At 33.9% G+C, this 18592-nt stretch overlaps 1 protein-coding gene across 1 annotated transcript; it reads left to right on the top strand.

Annotated features, from left to right (window-relative positions):
* The first annotated feature begins 1403 nt into the window (after positions 1-1403).
* LOC132303055 (uncharacterized protein At4g28440-like) lies at positions 1404-10127 on the top strand. The gene is made up of 3 exons (XM_059800120.1): positions 1404-1576; positions 7329-7554; positions 9703-10127. The coding sequence occupies exons 2-3, from the start codon at positions 7341-7343 to the stop codon at positions 9891-9893; spliced, it is 405 nt and encodes a 134-aa protein (XP_059656103.1). The 5' UTR covers positions 1404-1576; positions 7329-7340; the 3' UTR covers positions 9894-10127.
* The last annotated feature ends 8465 nt before the right edge of the window (positions 10128-18592 follow it).

Raw genomic sequence — 18592 nt, 5'->3', positions numbered from 1 at the left:
TGTCTACAATTGATTGGTGTGGTCCACCAACTAAGCAAAATGAGTTGGTGGACTTGGTTCATACAATAATTTCTCATCAGCGCGGCCCTAATCCAGATTTGGATGCACTATCCAACCACTAATATTATGATTTTATGATACATGGTAGGACTTATAGGGCTTACTTAATTTTTTAATATTTGCATTACAATCTTAAATAAAATGATAATTTTAATTATAATTTTATAAGTAAATAATTATTACTTTTTAAAAGACACAAATGTCCATGTCTATTCAGATTTTATCTATTTCTCTCTAATCTTTAATATTTAGGTCTATTTTGATTTTTGACAAGACAAGACCAAAAAAAAAACATTTTGAATATTTTTTTTAAAGGAAAAAAAAATTATGTTGAATATTTTTTGGTCTTTTTTTTTTTTTTTTGATAGGACCAAAAAAAATAAAGGTTATTTTTATCCAATAAGTTATTTACTTTGACAGAGAAAAAAAAGTTATTTATTTTGACAGAATAAAAAATTACCAAAAACAAAGTTACCTCTTTCGAGAAAATAAAAAAAAGTTAACTTTCACTATAAAAAAATAGTAATAAAAAAAATGTCAAAAAAATAGTACCGAAGAAAAGTAGAGAACGAATACCACCTCTACATGGTATTATTAATATTATTATTTTTTGTTAGACAAATTAATGGAGGGAAGACTCTGATATGGAATGAAAAATACCTTAATAAAAAATGGACACGACTTTCTTACTCACCAGTGAGTTGCTAACTGCTATTGTGGTTCAATCACAGCAAAGTGATAGATAAGAAAATTAAACAGCTGACTGAATTTTGAAAAAAAAAAAAAAAAAAAAGAAAAAGAAAGAGAAAAAGAGTTAAAATTGTACTTATTGATAATTCCATTGCAAAAGTCACGTGCATAGCCACACAAGATCCAATATCAATGGTAATGAATTTAAACCGGCCACTCATTTGAAGCTACCCAAACAACTGGTTCAGCAACAATTATTATTACTAATTGATAATCGTACCAACTGGTTCAGCAATTATTATTATTTTTATTATTATTGCAAATAAATTATTTCATGACATAAATTTTGGTAAAGTGAAAATTTGTCAGCCATATAACATTACATTGGAAAACTTATTTTTATCATCTCCTACTTATATTTTAGACCTAGCAGCACATATACCATTAGATTGGAGATGTTCCGATATATGAAAAAGTAGCAAAGATATGAACAAAAAGAGCCATAATGACTATTTTATCATTTTAAAGGGCCATAATGATGATCATAATAACAAAAATATTGGTCATGAAGAGATTATTTGCCAAAAGAATAATTTAAAGAGGTTTATGCATAATAAGTAATAATATAACGGAGTTGTTTAGCAATTAACCTTATCCGCCTTGCCAAACATAAATATATCCCTTGTTATATACAAGTATTATTGTCAAGAAAGTGACGGCCTTTTCATTCTATCTTCAAAGGACACACACAGATCTCCGACTCTCTTCCGAAACCTTAAACAAACGCTCCTTTTTCCGTCCTCCGATTCTCTTCTCCGCAAATCAGGTTCTTTTTCTATTCATCTCATTTAATTAATTTGTTTATTTTAATAAAGTTTATCGAATTGGGGTTTTTGATTTGTTGAATGTTCTCATTATATGCACTACTGATTGTATAATGTTTGATTGGTGTTAAAACTAATAGATCTGTAGAGAATTTTATTTACTTTATCCGTTATAAAAATTAATTATGCTTAATTTTTATTTTTATGTTTTAGTCCTCAATCAATGTGTTTGTGTGTATATATAGTTTCTAAATCATGTTTGCTTGCCGAGAAAACAAGAAAAAAGAATTTTTTTTGAATCATATGCGTTCAATATGTGTGTATATTATATATAGTTTCTAAATCATGTTTGGTGACCGAGGAAACAGAAGAAAGGAATAATTTTAAATCATATGTTATATTTTTAATTCGACTATTGTGAGCCAAATGGTTGTTTTTTTTTTTTTCCTGAATGTGGAGATTTTATAAATAAGAATGTACATTACAATAATTTTAAGAAGGCATACCTTCTTTTACAAAACATGAGCTAGAATAAGCCCATTTCCAGTAGTCACCAATCAACATCAAAAACATTATAATGTAAAAACAGTTAACAAATCATGTAAACTAAAATTGAGATATGCAAGCACATCCCAAATGATGGATTGAACAACATACTCAGCCTCATGTTTGCAACCATTGTGGAGGCTTGAGTTTCTCATTAACCAAATCTTCCATATAGTAGCAGCGAACAGAGCACACAAAATCTTGGACTTAGTATTATGTATGCTAGTTTGCACCACAAACCAATCCACAATCTCACTAAGAGAGCTGACCCTCGGCCACTGCAGGTTAAACAAACTGAATAGCTTACTCCAAATAGCTTTGGCTTACACACAATTACAGAAAAGATGATCATTAGTGTCTTCATACTCAAAGCAGTTGTGGCAAATAGCTGTAAGGATAAATCCTCTCTATTTAAGGTTAACCAGAGATAAATTCTTGTTATGCAAAATGATACTGACTCCCACTGAAACCCTTGGTCTATAGCCTTTCCAACAAAGTTTGCTCCAATTAACTTTCTGTTTTTTAGCTCTACAAACATTTCATACAGATTTTAATGAAAAAACCCCATGCCTCCAAGAAATAGTATCAGTACCAGTCCTTAAAGCAATTCTGTGAATAGCAGTTCGAACCTCAACAGCATAATGTAAAGGTATAAACCAAATTCCATATGCAATGAAGACATCCACTGTCTCTGCTCTATTAATTTGCCTGAACACAGTAGCACCAAATCTCTGAATCAAAGTTTGATTATCACACCAAGGATCAGTTAACAGTTTGAAAGACAAACCATTCCCAACCTTGAAGTCAATATTATCCAATAAAATCTGTCTAGCTTCAAGAATTTGCTTCCAAATTGGAGAATCACCAACCCCTGCAATCACATTCCAAAAAGAGGACCGTTTTAAATAAATAGCTTAAAGCCATTGAATCCAAAGCTTGTCCTTTTTCTGCAGAAAATCCCAACACAAAGTGATTTTTGCAGCAAAATCGATGTCTTTGATTTTTATTGATGTTAAACCCCCCTTCATCGACAGGGACAGTAATAGAGCTCCATTTTACTTGAGAAATTTTCTTCAAGTCTTGCTTGCCACTCCAAAGAAAGTGCTTAAATTTCTTCTCCAGCTGAACAACCAGTGATACAAGTAGGAATACAGAACTGATTTGATCAATTCCACTCTACCTGCCAAAGACAAATTACTAGTGTTCCAATGAGCTAATCTGGCATTAACTTTGTCCAACAAGCTACTAAAATCTCCTACCCTTAACTTGTGATTAGACAAAGGTAAACCAAGATATTTGAAAGGGAAATTTTCAGTTTGAAATTGAAGAATAGCAGCCAGTCTTTTCTTGCATCTAACTGATTTTGAAAAAATGACAGAGCTTTTCTCTTGACTAACCTGTAAACCAGATGCATCTTTGAATTTTCTGAACAATTCTGCAATTGCTTTTATTGTTGAGATATTAGCCTTAACCACCAACAAAAGGTCGTCAGCATAAAATACATGAGAAATCTTCAGACCTGTATTGACCACTGATTTGCAAAGTTTAATCCTCCCACTATCAATGTACTCAGTCATTAAAGTGCTGAAATATTCAGTAACTAAAGCAAATAACAGTGGAGATAAAGGGCAGCCTTGGCGAATCCCTCTAGAAGCTGAAAAATAACCTGCAGGCACACCATTGCACAAAACAGAGAAATTTGAAGAAGAGATACAAGCTGTAATGCATTGATCACTGAACCTATGAGCCTTCAGCCTGCTTAAAATAAAACTCCAATCAACCGAGTCATAAGCCTTCTTCAAATCAACTTTTAAAGTCATATTAGAATCACCAAATTTCTTTCCAAAATCCTTTACCAGGTCTGAAACCAAAAGAATATTATCATGTAATCTCCTATTCTTAATGAAAGCAACCTGCTCAAGACCAACCAAATTAGGTAAAACAACACTCAATCTGTTGGCTAAAATCTTGGCAATGACCTTGTAGACCAAATTGCATAAAGCAATAGGTCTGTAATTTGAGATTTTATCAGCATGATTCAGTTTGGGGATTAAAGCAAGGAATGTAGAATTGATACCTTGAGGGAAATGACTAGTGTTAAAAAAGAACAACACAGCCTTAATTACATCTGCCCCAACCACACTCCAATACTTCTGAAAAAATCTAGCTGGGAAGCCGTCTGGTCCTGGAGCTTTGTCAGGATGGAATCCCATTTTCACTCCCTTGATTTCCTCAACAGAAAAAACACTATCCAGCATACAACATTCCTCTTGATTTAAGCTCTTCCTAGCTGGAGTAGAATCTTGTAAAATACCCCCTCTGTGTTTGTAAAGGTCAGTGTAAAACTGAATCAACCACTCTTTAATGACATTAGGATCAGAGGAGACATCCCTATTCACATTCTCTAGCTGAGTAATAGCATTTTTCCCTCTGCGTTGTTTAACAATATTATGGAAAAAGCTTGTACACCTGTCCCCCTCCTTAATCCATTTAATTCTAGATTTCTGAGCCCATATAATCTCTTCAAGATCAAGAACATGCTGCAGACGTCCAGAGGCTTCCCTTTCTATATTTATACTATCTTGATTAGCAGGTTGCAAAAGCATCTCCATCTGAATTTTGTGTAAGCTATCCCTTGCCCCTTTGACTTGATCTGAAACACTTCCAAAATTCTTATTCCATTCTTTAACTGTATTCTTTACAGCCCTGAGTTTCTGTTGTAGGACATGGAAAGGATTACCTGCCCCTACCCCTATGGATTCCCAAGCCTTTTCCACAATGTTTTTCATCTCTTCTTGCATGCACCATATTTTCAAGAACTTGAAAGGTTTTGGCCCTTCTGAACAGTTGAAATGCCAATTAATGCTCATTCCATAGTGATCAGATAATGAGGCAGGAGTAAAGTAAGCCTTTGTATCAGGAAACTGCTGCAGCCACAAGTCATTAGTCAGAACTCTGTCAAGGTTGGCATTGATTCTTGAACTCAGATTTTGTTTATTGCACCAAGACCAATCCCCATTATTAATAGGGATATCATCCATCTTTAAATCATAGATAACACTATTAAACTCATCCAATCTGCTTTGAGGAATTCTCAAACCTCCCTTCTTCTCAAAATTGAATTGAACAATGCTCCAATCTCCCAGAGCTATCCAAGGACCATCAATTATAGTAGCTTGCTCCTTTAAATCCTTCCATAACTCCCTTCTATCCCCAACTCTATTAGCAGCATACACAGCAGTAGCATAAACAATTAAACCAGATTGCAAATGCTTAACCTGTAACAGCATGGATTGTACATCTTCATGCACTAAAATAACATCAAAAATGGATCCATTCCATCCAACCCAAATCATTCCCAAATAATTAGACCTGTAATTAGCTAACCAAGTCCAATGAGGACAAATTTTCATTTGTATTCTAAGAGATTTACCTTCCTTAACCCTAGTTTCCACAAGGACAGCTAAAGCAAACTTTTGATCTGAAATCCATTGCTTAGCTTCCTTCTGCATTAGAGGTCTATTAAGACCTCGGACATTCCAAACCCCTAACATTCAAAGGGTTGTGACAGTGAACCACTGCCTACATTCTTTCCTCTGGTCACTCTATCTGAAGGGGGAATAGCAGGTTTGTTTCTCTTCTTTGACTGTTTTCCTCCTCCTAAAGTTACATCATCTGATAAGATAACATTCTCCAATTCCTTTTCTGTTGTTTTACACTGGTGTTCTTCCTTAACCTTAACTGGAGCCAAATAAGTAGTACCAACATCTCTGCTATCTGCATCCTCCTGCAAATCTTCATCATACACACTATTTGGCACCATAGAAGAATCCTCCTTCTCCATATCAGCACCATCCACCACCTGTTGTTGAAGGACAACCGCAAGTATATTCTCAATTTCCTGACTTGAGATACTTGGAGAGTCAACTTTGGATTCAACAAGTTGTTGTTGCTGGATAACATTAACCTCCTCCATAACAGGACTAGTAACATTTTCCAAATCCTGGGCCACATCTTCATTATCTTCTAGCAAGGTAAAAGAGTTCTTCGTAATAATAGTGTTGTTTGTTTACAGGTCTCTCACAGGTATATTATCATTAATCTTGTCCACAATCTCACCTTCGACCGTCTTTCTCTTTTGTTTAACCACCCACCTATCCAAAGTTTTCCTTGGTCTGGACTGTAACACTTTCTTTGGACATTTGTCTTCTGTGTGATCCACTCTACTACAGAGTTTGCAAACCACTAGTTTCCATTCATATTCAAAAGATAAATCGCAATCAGTGCCATGTATGTCAACCACCATTGCTTCGGGTAAAGATTCCTTAACTTCAACCTCTACCATAACTCTGACAAACAGCCCTTTGTCTCTTGTAGTGTTGGGGTCATCCATATAGATAGGTCTTGCAAAGGATGAACAAACTTTAGACACAGAAATCTCATTACGACAGTGAACAGGCAGATTGTAAACACGCAGCCACACCGGTACAGTTTCAAGAACTTCCTTTTGGAAATTGACATTCTTGCACCACTTTTTCAAGATGATTGGCCTTCCTTCAAAAGTATGGATCCTAGACAAAACTTTCTGGACATCAGCATCGTTCTTAAATCGGACCATGAAAAAGCCATCCTTAAGGTAAACTAATGTGAAGTCTTTGGACCAGTACTTCTGCACAAAAGATTTGAAGTATGGATAGTATGGCTTCCTTCCCATTACGTATCCAATAACAGATGAACGCCAGTATGCAACTTCCTCAGCCACATCTTCGTTTGTGATGGAAACTTTTGCACCACGACATTCGTGATGATATTGCAAGTTTTTGAAAGAAGATTGGGATTCATCAAAGAAACTACTATATGTAGGTTTACTGGGGGTAGGATTCCGGCTTGGAGCTCTTGCCGGAGGTGTTGGGGAGGAGGATTGACCCTCCTCCATGCTGCGAACTCCCCTTACAGGCTACAAACCCTAGCAAGTTTTGTCGCCCTAGAACGAGAGAAAAAGGGTATTTTTGTAACATAAAATAAATTACTCTACTTTGTATTAGGTTGCTTTCAATCACATTTTTATCTACCAAACAGAGTAAAAAAAAAATACCGTTTTCTTTTCTTTCTCTTTACATATTCTGCTTTTGTTTTACTTTTGCTGCTGTTGCAATGTTATGATCTTATGTTTTAATGATTAATTTCCTTAATTTGGCATGTCAAAAGGGTTTGTTGGAAATGGCTGAACAAAAGAAGCAACCAGTTTTCACCAAGGTCGACCAGCTGCGACCTGGAGCAAATGGCATTAACCTTACAGTAAAAGTTGTTTCTTCTAAGATGATAATGCAGAGGGGTCGTGCTGATGGAACTCAGGGACGCCAAATGCGACTTGCTGAATGTTTGGTTGGCGATGAGACAGGAATGATAATCTTCACCGCAAGAAATGATCAAGGTTTAACTTTTAATGGCTTAATGTTTATACTTTGAATGTTGTTTTGTTTTAGGAATACTTGTATTATTTATACTTGTTAATTTATTGGTAATTTATATATATTTATATTAATTTTATTTCGTATTTAACCATAAATGTCATACAAATTCATTCCGTGCCCACTCATCCCACCATAATCGCCCGGCCATATCCCTCTTTTAATTTAAATCATTTACTAAACATTAGTAAATCAGAGCCGTTTAAATTGGTTTGCTATATAAACAAATTGATTGCTTTGCACAATATAATTGCTGCCCTCTTCAAAATGTATGACGCTACTCATTGTCTTAAATATTAGTGGAAGGAGTTAGGGTAGGGTAGCTTACATGAGTTTTTTTTGTTTATACTCCCCAACCCACACTTCCACTTCTAAGCTATACACACTTCCTCTTAGGACTTATATGACTATAAATGAGTCTCCTACCCTTTATATAGGCATTATAGACACTCGTGAACGGTTAGGATGGATTACAATCAATGACTAAGATCTAGAACACCCAAATTATCATAGATATTTACAAAGTCAATAAAAATCTTTACTCTTTTAGAATATTCTTCAATTTACCAATTTCTATAAACTATTCAATGTAATAAAAATGTCCATATCTTTACACAACACTTGACAGTTCTCTACACAGATTTGGAAGATTCTAAAACTCAATCCACGTATGTTAAGCTTAAGTCGTGTGGAATCCTCCTTGACTCTAGCGTTGAGCAACCTTCCTTCAATCTAGTGGGGCGTGACAATATGCACCCGGCAATACTAAAAAACGGATAACTTAAATTACTTTAAGGCACATAAAAAGTGCATTGTTTGAGTTTGGATCCTTTCCAGTATCCGGGCACCTAGTACATCTTGATCTTGTAACAATCAAATCTATTCCCGGGTTTTAAGATATGTTAGAGAAATTGAAAGTGAGCTTTTCATTTCTAAGACTTATTTGCTTAAAAGTAGTCATGTTGGTTCCCCGTCTTAGTTATGTTAATAAATCTTCCTTTTCTTTTTATTTCAAAGCTTTTTACTTGCTGTCGAATGTGGATGTTTAATGTCCAACAGTTTCTATTTTTTGATGTTGTATATTGGGCAGATGCTCTGTTATATATTTTAGAATTGCCATTTATTTTACCTGTACAGTTCTATAAAGTTGTTGGCATGAGAAATGGATCAAAGCTTTCATGTGATTTATTTCATTAGTATATTTGTTGTTCCAAGAATAAGCTCCATTTGATATATTGAAGTATACAATCTAAGCATTTTTCCAACATTCTAGATCTTTATCACTCTGGTGGAGGGATGGCCACCACTATAAACGTACCTCACTATAAGGTATCCCCGCGGGGCCGCAGCCATTGTTATCATTAGTTACTTATTATTTTCTTTGACTTGTTCTTGTTCTTAAGAGAATATGGTGGCTAGTTAGAGTTTCATTTGATGTGGCGCAGTAGCCTTATGGAATTTTGTGGGCAGGGTTTTGTAGATTACGTTCTATAGTTTGAATTTGTTTCCTTTTTATATTTAGAGTAGCTCAAGATTTCAAGATTTGGAGGCTGGTGTAGGTGTTGAACTGGTAATATGGATTAACCCCGTGTCTATCTTATCCTGATTCGGCTTGTTCTCGTAGAACATGTGTTACTTAAATGATAGGAATTTAAAAATCTGACTCAAAATTCTTCTATGCTCTATACATTTCTGTAGCTCTCTAAATCAAGCATTTGGGAGTGGATGTTTAATTGCACAGCAACACAGAATTCCTAGCTGACTTTGTTATATGTTACTGCTTTAACTATTCAAATAGTTTCAATGCTAATATTCTGGAATTGTAATTGGATTTGTAATAATATTTTGTGGTTTTAAATGGAATAAGTTTAAAATTTTAGGATGGGAAGACATTTTTTCAATCTAATATATTTGGGATAGCGGGGAAAGTTGCCTCTCTTTTAGTATTTTAATGTCATGCAATATTTGTGTTTTTTTTTGTTTTTTTTTAAATATGATTTTGAAATTGTGATGGACCATCCTCAGTTATTAGTCAGGTGCTGTGTCTGAACACGAATAATTTATACCCTTTAGTTTGAAGTGTTTTTACTTACAACTTTTTTCATGTTTAGTGGACGTGATGAAAGAGGGTACAACTGTAATCCTACGTAATGCAAAAATCGACATGTTCAAGGGGTCGATGAGGCTTGCTGTGGACAGATGGGGCCGCGTTGAAGTCACCGAGGCTGCTGATTTTTCTGTCAAGGAAGACAGCAATCTCTCCCTGATAGAGTTCGAACTTGTGAATGTCGTTGAAGGGTGACTTGGTAATTGACTCTTTCTTCCGTGTTACATCCACAACCCTAAAATACGTGGAGGACGACCTGAGCAATCAGATGGTGATTGCAGTACTAGCACTGAAAACTCGTTTTGTTTTTGCTCGCTTACTTCTTATTTTCCTGACACAAATGTTCTTCAGTTTTGTTTTTCTGGACAGAAATGTTGTTTGACCATGTATGATCAGTATGATGAAATTTTGTTTTTTGTTCTTCGATTATACCCTTAAATATGGTTTTTACTAATATTAACCAATACTTATGATAGATTCATTACTTTTCATATATTTTTCATTGGGTGTTTGAAATTTACCATGCTTGATGAATTTTACACTATGATTCTTTGGTTCTTAGGATCTTGTACTTCATAAGTCTTGTGGACTTAAAAGATGATTCTGCTATTGACTCTTCTACCCCTACTTAGATAGCATGTTTTATTAAATTTGTACACACAAAGACCACAAAGACCATTTATTTTGTTACTTTTCACCATCCAAAAAGACTATACTAAACATACCGTAGGGACACGCATCAAAGCTCTTCGATAAGCACCGATGATGTTTTATTTGAATTAGCATCTTTATTCTCTGGAATATTAATTCAATATTATATAACTCCTATATATATGTTTCTGTTGATGTTTCTATTGACAGCACTAAGAATTGAAACATTGTTCCATTCATTCCTTCCTATTATGGATGTCATGAAAGATTTTAGACTTTATTATTATTATTATTATTTCTATTGATGAATAAATACATGTATATATATGCATATGTTAACAGCACATTGGTAATAAAATATTTTTTTGATGAGTAAAATACATGTAAATGCCTCTACTGAAACAATGCTTCATTGTTTTATTTACTACTAATTTATTTATTTATCTAGCACAAGATATTGTCTGTCTGGTTGAGATTTGAGAGAAGTAGGGCATGAGCAACCTAGAAGTAGGTGGACCATTCAACAACATGAATGTCATTAGCATGATACAGTACATTTGAATTTTCTCTTCTTTTTCTTGGCAAACCACTACAGCATGATACAGTACATTTGAATTTTCTCCTCTCTTTCTTGGGAAACCACAACAGTAGGCAAAGCCCTGCAAAGCTTCTGAAGAAAAGTTTCCTTTGATCACTAGTTGTGTACAAATAGTTACACATTTAGCTGTGTCACACTCTGTGCACACTTTTGTATAAGTTGAAAGATTAGTTTTTGTAGTCTTTACACACACACTAGCACCACTAAGTGCACACTGCATTCCTCCTGTCTACAGCATCCTTGCTTGGACCAAATGAGTACTCTCAGCGCATAAACAATACATAAAAGAGGTTACAATCAATAATACTCAAGCTATAATACAAGATCTGAGTAAGAAACAAGCTTAAAGTATCAACACCAGCACCTGTTCTTCATTTTATAGCAGTTAGGGTTTGAGGGATAAAATTAAAAATTCGTGTGCCCTCAAGCCCAGAGATGAATTCCATAGCTTTAAATTTTCAATGTAAACATGCTCTAATGATGATCTTGATGAATATAGCATATGTATAATAATTCAAGTTTCAACACCAAGTTTTAAACCACATAAAACTTGAAGAACTAGAGTTTTGCCGTCATACGTGTTTTTGCTATAACCCTTTGGAAGAAAACAGGATAAAACTTTTTTTTAAAAAAAAATTCAAAATGTTGAATAATAGATTAATTTTTTCACCTTTTATCTAGTACTGGTAAGGTTATGCAATGTTATGATGTAAAAAAATATATATGTAGGAAGTGACAAAAAAAGGGGTATAAAAGAGGAAAAATTTCACCTTAGCCTTACTTTTGAAGCCTAAAGACAATTAAGTCCTAAATGTTTTTAACTTGGGCCAAGGAGTCGGTTTTCAAATTTGTTTCCAAATTAGTTCAAACATATATATTTCCAAAACTACCCTTATTAGGACTGCAGATTCCCTCTCTTAACCTATGTACTACACAAATGCAAAGGGTTATATTAGTGTGTGTATATATACACACTACAACTCTCATCTCCATCCCGGCGTTCAAGAAATTTGCGCCTGCAGCTTTTCCAACGTTCAGGATTCATTGGTTCTTCAAGGAATTGAGCCAAACTACTTTTGTTCATGTATTTATATTTGTACAACAATATACATCTAACTCAACTTTTCTTTTGTTTCTTTTTCTTTGTTTTTTGTTTTTTGTTTTTCTTCTAGTTGCTAACTTGCAATTCAAAGAACAGAGTAGGAAGAAATAGCCGGCAAAAATGGTGCATGATGTTGGTGGAAGAAGATGTTGAGAAAATATAGAGGCTAACATGTTCCTTTTTTCTGTAGATATTGTTACATCCATGGAAATTGAGAGATAGAGGTCGTGGTGGTCGTAGATGAGGTGGAAACTCGGTGGCCGTGGAGGTTACGGTTGTGAGATATGAGATTGAATGGAAATTGAGGTGTTCGTGGAGGTTACGGTGGTAAATGGATGCCATGGTCACCGGAATCCATAAACTCCGGCCAACCAAGTTCAGTACGATGTTGCTGCAAGACCCACAATTAGCAATCTCATGTTGCTTGCAACTCCGGCAACGTTGAACTCACGCTGCTTGCAACTCCGGACCGGTGAGGTCAGAAGAGATGTTTCCATTGAAATCAGCAAGCATCGGTGATTGAAAGGATTGAGAAGTGGGGTGGAGCTGGGCGGCGGTGGGTGCTAGAGGAATGGTTGCTGAAAGGATTGAGAGAGAAGATGATTCAACAGTAACAATAAAGGGTAGTTTTGGAAATATATATATATATTTGAACCAATTTAAAAATAAATTTGAAAATAGGACTTCTTGCTCCAAGTTAAAAATATTTACGACTTAATTGAAATTTTCCCTATAAAAAACATTAGGAGGAAGCCGTTGCTGACTCCATTTTTCTTGGAGGATATGTGAGACAGTGGCTCCACATGTTCCAAGGACCACTTTTAGATGGGTTGACAATGAAAACAAAACAACATCAAAATGATGGAAAAAGATTGAAGGTAGAAGAATATGTGATTTGAAAAGAATTTAATGTTACATGCGACTATCATCAATATACCTCACATAATTCTCTTGCACAACTCACACTCGTACACGAATTTCAGATGTAAACTAATTTTTTTGAAATTCAGTTCGGTTAAAATTACGGAAAAAAAAATGAAGGATTTTATTGAAATTTTATGTTACATTTAGAAATATCGAATCCACATCCTAAATTTCAAATAAATATAATTCTAATTTTGATGTATTGTGTTGTTGAGACAATTTCTAAATGTATGATAAACAATGTAAATACTCTCCATATATATATATATATATACAAACACTTGTAAGTTAGGAGTATTTCATTTCATTATCATTATTTATTGTCATGATAGTTTAACATTTATATTATTGAGGTTTGTGGTTTATAGTCATGAATTTTGTGTATGATCAGAGAAAAGGTCCACGTACCAACACTGACCAAACTTGAAGGATTGGTTTGGCTGTGTCTTGTCAAAGGTCAGTGCTAATATTGAATCACATAAATGAGAAGTACCAATCACAAGAAATGAGAAATTTTTATTGCCTATTTATACTGAAAACATGAATTATTTGCTAAGTCATTGGAGTACAGGTGGACACTCTTGTGAAATAACAAGACGTCGTCTTTAGAATGTAAACCAATTTTTTGGAATTCAGTTCGGTAAAACTTACGAAAAAAATGGAGGATTTCTTTCGAATCTTATGTAACATTTAGAAATATCAAATTCAAACCCTAAATTTAAAATAAATATAACTTTAATTTTGATGTATTGTGTTGTTGAGACAATTTCCAAATGTATGATAAACAATGTAAATACTCTCTACCGGACGCGCGTGCATATATATATATATATATATATATATACATACTTGTTAGGTAGGAGTATTTCATTATCATTATTTATTGTCATGATAGTTTAACATTTTTATTACTGAGGTTTGTGGTTTATAGTCATGAATTGAATGATCAGAGAAAAGGTCCACGGACGAACACTGACCAAACTTGAAGGATTGGTTTGGTTGTGTCTTGTCAAAGGTCAGTGCTAATATTGAATCACATAAATGAGAAGTACCAATCACAAGAAATGGTGCAAAAAAAAAAAAAAAAAATCTCACAAGAAATGAGAAATTTTTATTGCCTATTTATACTGAAAACATTAATTATTTGCTAAGACATTTGAGTACAGGTGGACAGTCATGTGAAATAACAAGACATCGTCTTTGGTCACAGTCATGGGCCTATTCTTTGTTGTTGAAGTGGTGTAAGTTGGAAGATTATTCCCCCACATAAATATTGTTTTCTTTTTTTATGTGATGCTTAGATCCCTACATTTCGGCATTTGGATATAGGACTTGAATTCTCTTTGGTGTAACAGTGCATCACGTTTCGTCCAATATAAAATGCATCTTACAAAAATGTTAGATTGTTTTGTTTCTGTCGGGCTTAACTTCTGACAATCTAGCATTTAGATATAGATATATGATATGGGACTTGGATCCTCTACAGTCGAATAGTCTAACCTTACATCCTACACTGAACGAAACATGATGCAAGATATGATTTTCTTTCACATGTTATGTGTAATCAGACATGCACTTCTTCCATTGTAAAATTTATGGAGAATCAGATGCATACAGTTTTACTTTTACATGGAGAGAGGTTGCTTACTTGTTTAAAATTTGTTACGTCCAGGTTATATCATCGTCTCTATACCAATGGCTCCTATGCCTTTCTTAGGAAACAAGTTCATGGAATTAAATTGACTCGTATGCCTTCCCTAGGCTCCTATTCTAATTCTTAGCTAGGCCCATATGCTTTCTTTTAGACTAGAATGTCATCTCTAGGGCTCGTATGTCCCAATTCTATGATGTTATGACAATTCAAACCAGCAAATCATCATACTAGTAATAATTGAATGAGAGTTGAACCTTCTAATTAAATTCCATCCTCATGCAGAAGAAGAAAATGTAAAACTATATCAAGTGTAGGGAAACTTTGTGTGCAAATTAAAGCACACATTTGTTAGATTGAGTAATTTAATCCTTAATCTTAATCAAATGTACTAAAACTATATATGCAGTGCAGGAGGCTATACTTTGAATAAATATATTTGCAGATATTATTATTATTAAGAGCTGTGGATATCTTTTTGGTAAATGGGAGATGCCAAAATCCTGATTTTGATCCTGTAATTTTATTTTTTTTAATGTGAAATGGATAATTTAGTTTACAAGCTACATAGTCTTGAAAGAAGAAAATGTTGCAAACCCCCCTCCCCCTTGAGTTTTCGTGACTCGTATTACTCAATTTACACTGACTTTGTTCAAATTCGTTACACTACAATTGCAATCGATGTCATGACCGATAATATGAATCATGCAAAATTATGCAATTTATACATCATAATTTTGTCGCATATACAGAAAATGGCTTCACATGTGAGATTCACGTGGTTCAGGATCAATAAAAGTTTTGAGATCTCGTGATGAAGGAAAAAAAGTTCCATGGACAGTGGAGATGTTTGAAACTTGGCTGAATTTTTTTTAAAAAAACTAAGACAATAAAGTTCTCTCATTAATTTTAAAAAATAAATAAATAATAAAAAGTCATAAAACAAATCTTTCTACATTAATTATAATTGTGAACATGAAGCTGATCTGTTAAATGTTTGTGTGGGATGATAACTTCGAGAAAAAGGGGTCAAACAAAATTGATGTGTAGCGATACCATGTGACTCATAAAGAAATTGGTATATATATATCAGTTTCTACGTACTATATGGATCATTTGATATCATTACTCCCTTGACTGTTGTCATGTAAAGAACTGTAATTAACAATTAGAGGATGGTGTAGCCATGAACCACTACCATAAAGTATAGTAAATTACTCTTATACACACACAATATATATATATATATATATATATATATATATATATATATGTAGAGATAGAGAGTGATTTTCCATATCTTTTGCACGCATGGTTTGCGGACATGAAACTCTGCAGGTTCAATTCAAAAGAAACATGCTCCCCAATATTTATTTATATTTTCTGAATTTGGGTTTTTGTCGTTTTACTTATTTTCAGCCAAATCTATTCAGAATCCTCTTTATCAGATGAATTTCTAGAATGTATTTATGCTCTTGTTCCTATATAACAGGCAAATATTCTAAAAAAAATTTACCCATAATGTATGTGTGTCTATATATATATATATTTGAGAGAACAATTGAGATAATTTAGGTCAACGCAATTGAACAAAAATCTGACTCTGTGGATCAGAAAAGCCATCATTCAAGCTATATATTGAAGATTGATGGTACAAATATGGTTTCTGCTTGGGTAAGAAAAAAAGGGGGACATGGTGTAAATGTCATCAATGTTGAATCTAGTTGGTGAATATGTACCCTGTGATGCACCACCATGCTCATTGTTTTTGTTTCTGGACCCTCACAGTAATTGACCCATCTGCCCATTGATCATCTTCCACGTGTAGCATGAAACAAGTCAAGGGCATTGATGGACCTGCAAGAGAAAGTTAGGGCAATTAGTACCAACACACCAAATATGAGATATTATGTCCTGATTAGGTCCACATCAATGAGCATGGTCTTCTGAAACGCTATTGCCCTAAATGTTAAATGCAGTGTGGTACTAAAACCTTGAATGTGGTCGTTGATCGATTCATTTCACTTCTTGTAGATTATTTATTTATTTATTTTCAAAAATTACACGTTCACCTCATTTGTTCATACAATAATCTTAATTATCAAACTTTTTTATTTTAAAACCTGAAAAAGTATCACTAAACTATAATTTTTGATACAAAAATATTTAAATTTTACTGATTGAATAGATTTAAGTAGTAATTGTTAACATAATAATAGAGCAAGAAACTTGTTTGACTTCGGTCCAAGATTGTTTATCATGTCTTGCTAAAAACATCTAAATAGTAAGCTCATCCCAAGATGAGTCTATTTCATTGAGCCTCCTCCTTGATAGTGCCCAGACGCTTTTTGTACAAGTCGGAACTTACCCGGCAAAGAATTTCGCTACCTTAGACCCTCTCATCACATGATTTGTCTAAGGTTTTATTTATTTATTTATTTATTTTAACTCAGTACCCTATTCATGCTAAAACAACGTGATTTTCTATTTAGAATGTCTAAAAAATAAGTGTTCTCCTTGAAAATTATCGTACATTATTTATTTATTCTCGAAAACTATAAGTTCACCTCACTTATTCATACAACCATCTTAACCATCCACCTTCCATTATTAAATGTGATAAGGAACCAGTAGACGGTTAACTTTTGGTACATATTAAACTCTACGCATGATTTGTCTAAGCCTTTTAAAAAAAATTGTTATTACCTAATATCATCATCTTCGTCCTAAAATGATGGTGATTTTCTTTTCAGAATGTTTCAAAAGTAGGTGTTTTATTTGAAAACGCAATCCAAAAAAGTTGAGACTTTTCAAATTTATCTTTGAATTTTGAAATCCTAATCAACAACGTAAGTCCTGAAAAATGTTAACGGCTAATTTTGTAATAAAAAATTGCACGTCTTTTTACCAAAAAGCATTATTATACAATGTGGAAGTAACGACAGTAGTTATATGTAGCATATATTTGAGTATCTTCATTCAATACCTCCTATAAAGTACGTTATATGTCTCTTCTTAAAAGAACAGCCAACTAAAATGTATGGTTGGCAAAACACCATAAATCAGAAAATTTAATGAACTTATCAGCTCTGTTACTAACATTTAGGGATTTTTCAGAGAAGCACAAAAACTAATGAAGTAGTTCTGGTTCTAAAATTTAAGTCTAGCAGACAATTATTTCAATGATCCGTGTGTAGGAAGCTCAGATTTTGTCTTACCAACTCTATTGAAATTGTCCATGAATAGATGATGATGTCAGAAGCATTTATTTGACCACAATCAAATACATGATGAATTCAAAAAAATTTAAACAATTAATCATAGCATGAAAAATGGAAAAGGAAAATTAATTAAAAGAATTGGAGTTTTTTCTTACACAAATGTATGAAGCCTCCACCACTTTGCTCAACTAGTAATCTTGGTATTCTCCTTAAATCTCTGGTCCATGCATGACAATGTGTAAAGTGTTTTCTGCTTCTACACAGGTTCGTAAAACTCGGGCTTTCACTTGGAGTGTGATCCCAAGGAATCGCTTGAACAATCTTAGCATGGAAAATGGAAAAGGAAAATTAATTAAAGAATTGGAGAGTTGTTTCTTACACAAATGTATGAAGCCTCCACCAACTTGCTCAACTAGTAAGCCGTTTTGGTACTCTCCTTAAATCTCTTGTTCATACGAGACACTATGTAAGCGTTCCTTCCATCCACATGGGTTAGTAAACTGTGAGCGTAATCTCAAAGAATTATTTACTCTCGAAGGAAATCGAATTTTAAACATGATACTTTACGAGGCACCCGGCCAAGTGACCAGAGAAACGAAACCTTGGATGTATTCAACAGTCGATGACTCCAAAATAAGTGGGGGAAGCACAGAGAGATCAGTGGGCACAAATCAGCCTGTGAATATTCACTGTTCATAAGAAAGAAAGCTGTCTTATTCCTTTTCTTCCAATTATTGTCATCTTGTG

Source organism: Cornus florida, unplaced genomic scaffold, assembly GCF_030987335.1.
Source record: "Cornus florida cultivar Cherokee Brave unplaced genomic scaffold, ASM3098733v1 CherokeeBrave_3.0.0_Hap2_Chr04, whole genome shotgun sequence".
NCBI lineage: Eukaryota > Viridiplantae > Streptophyta > Magnoliopsida > Cornales > Cornaceae > Cornus > Cornus florida.
The sequence above is the reverse complement of the archived record's forward strand: the minus strand, read 5'-3'. Positions and strand labels throughout refer to the sequence as shown.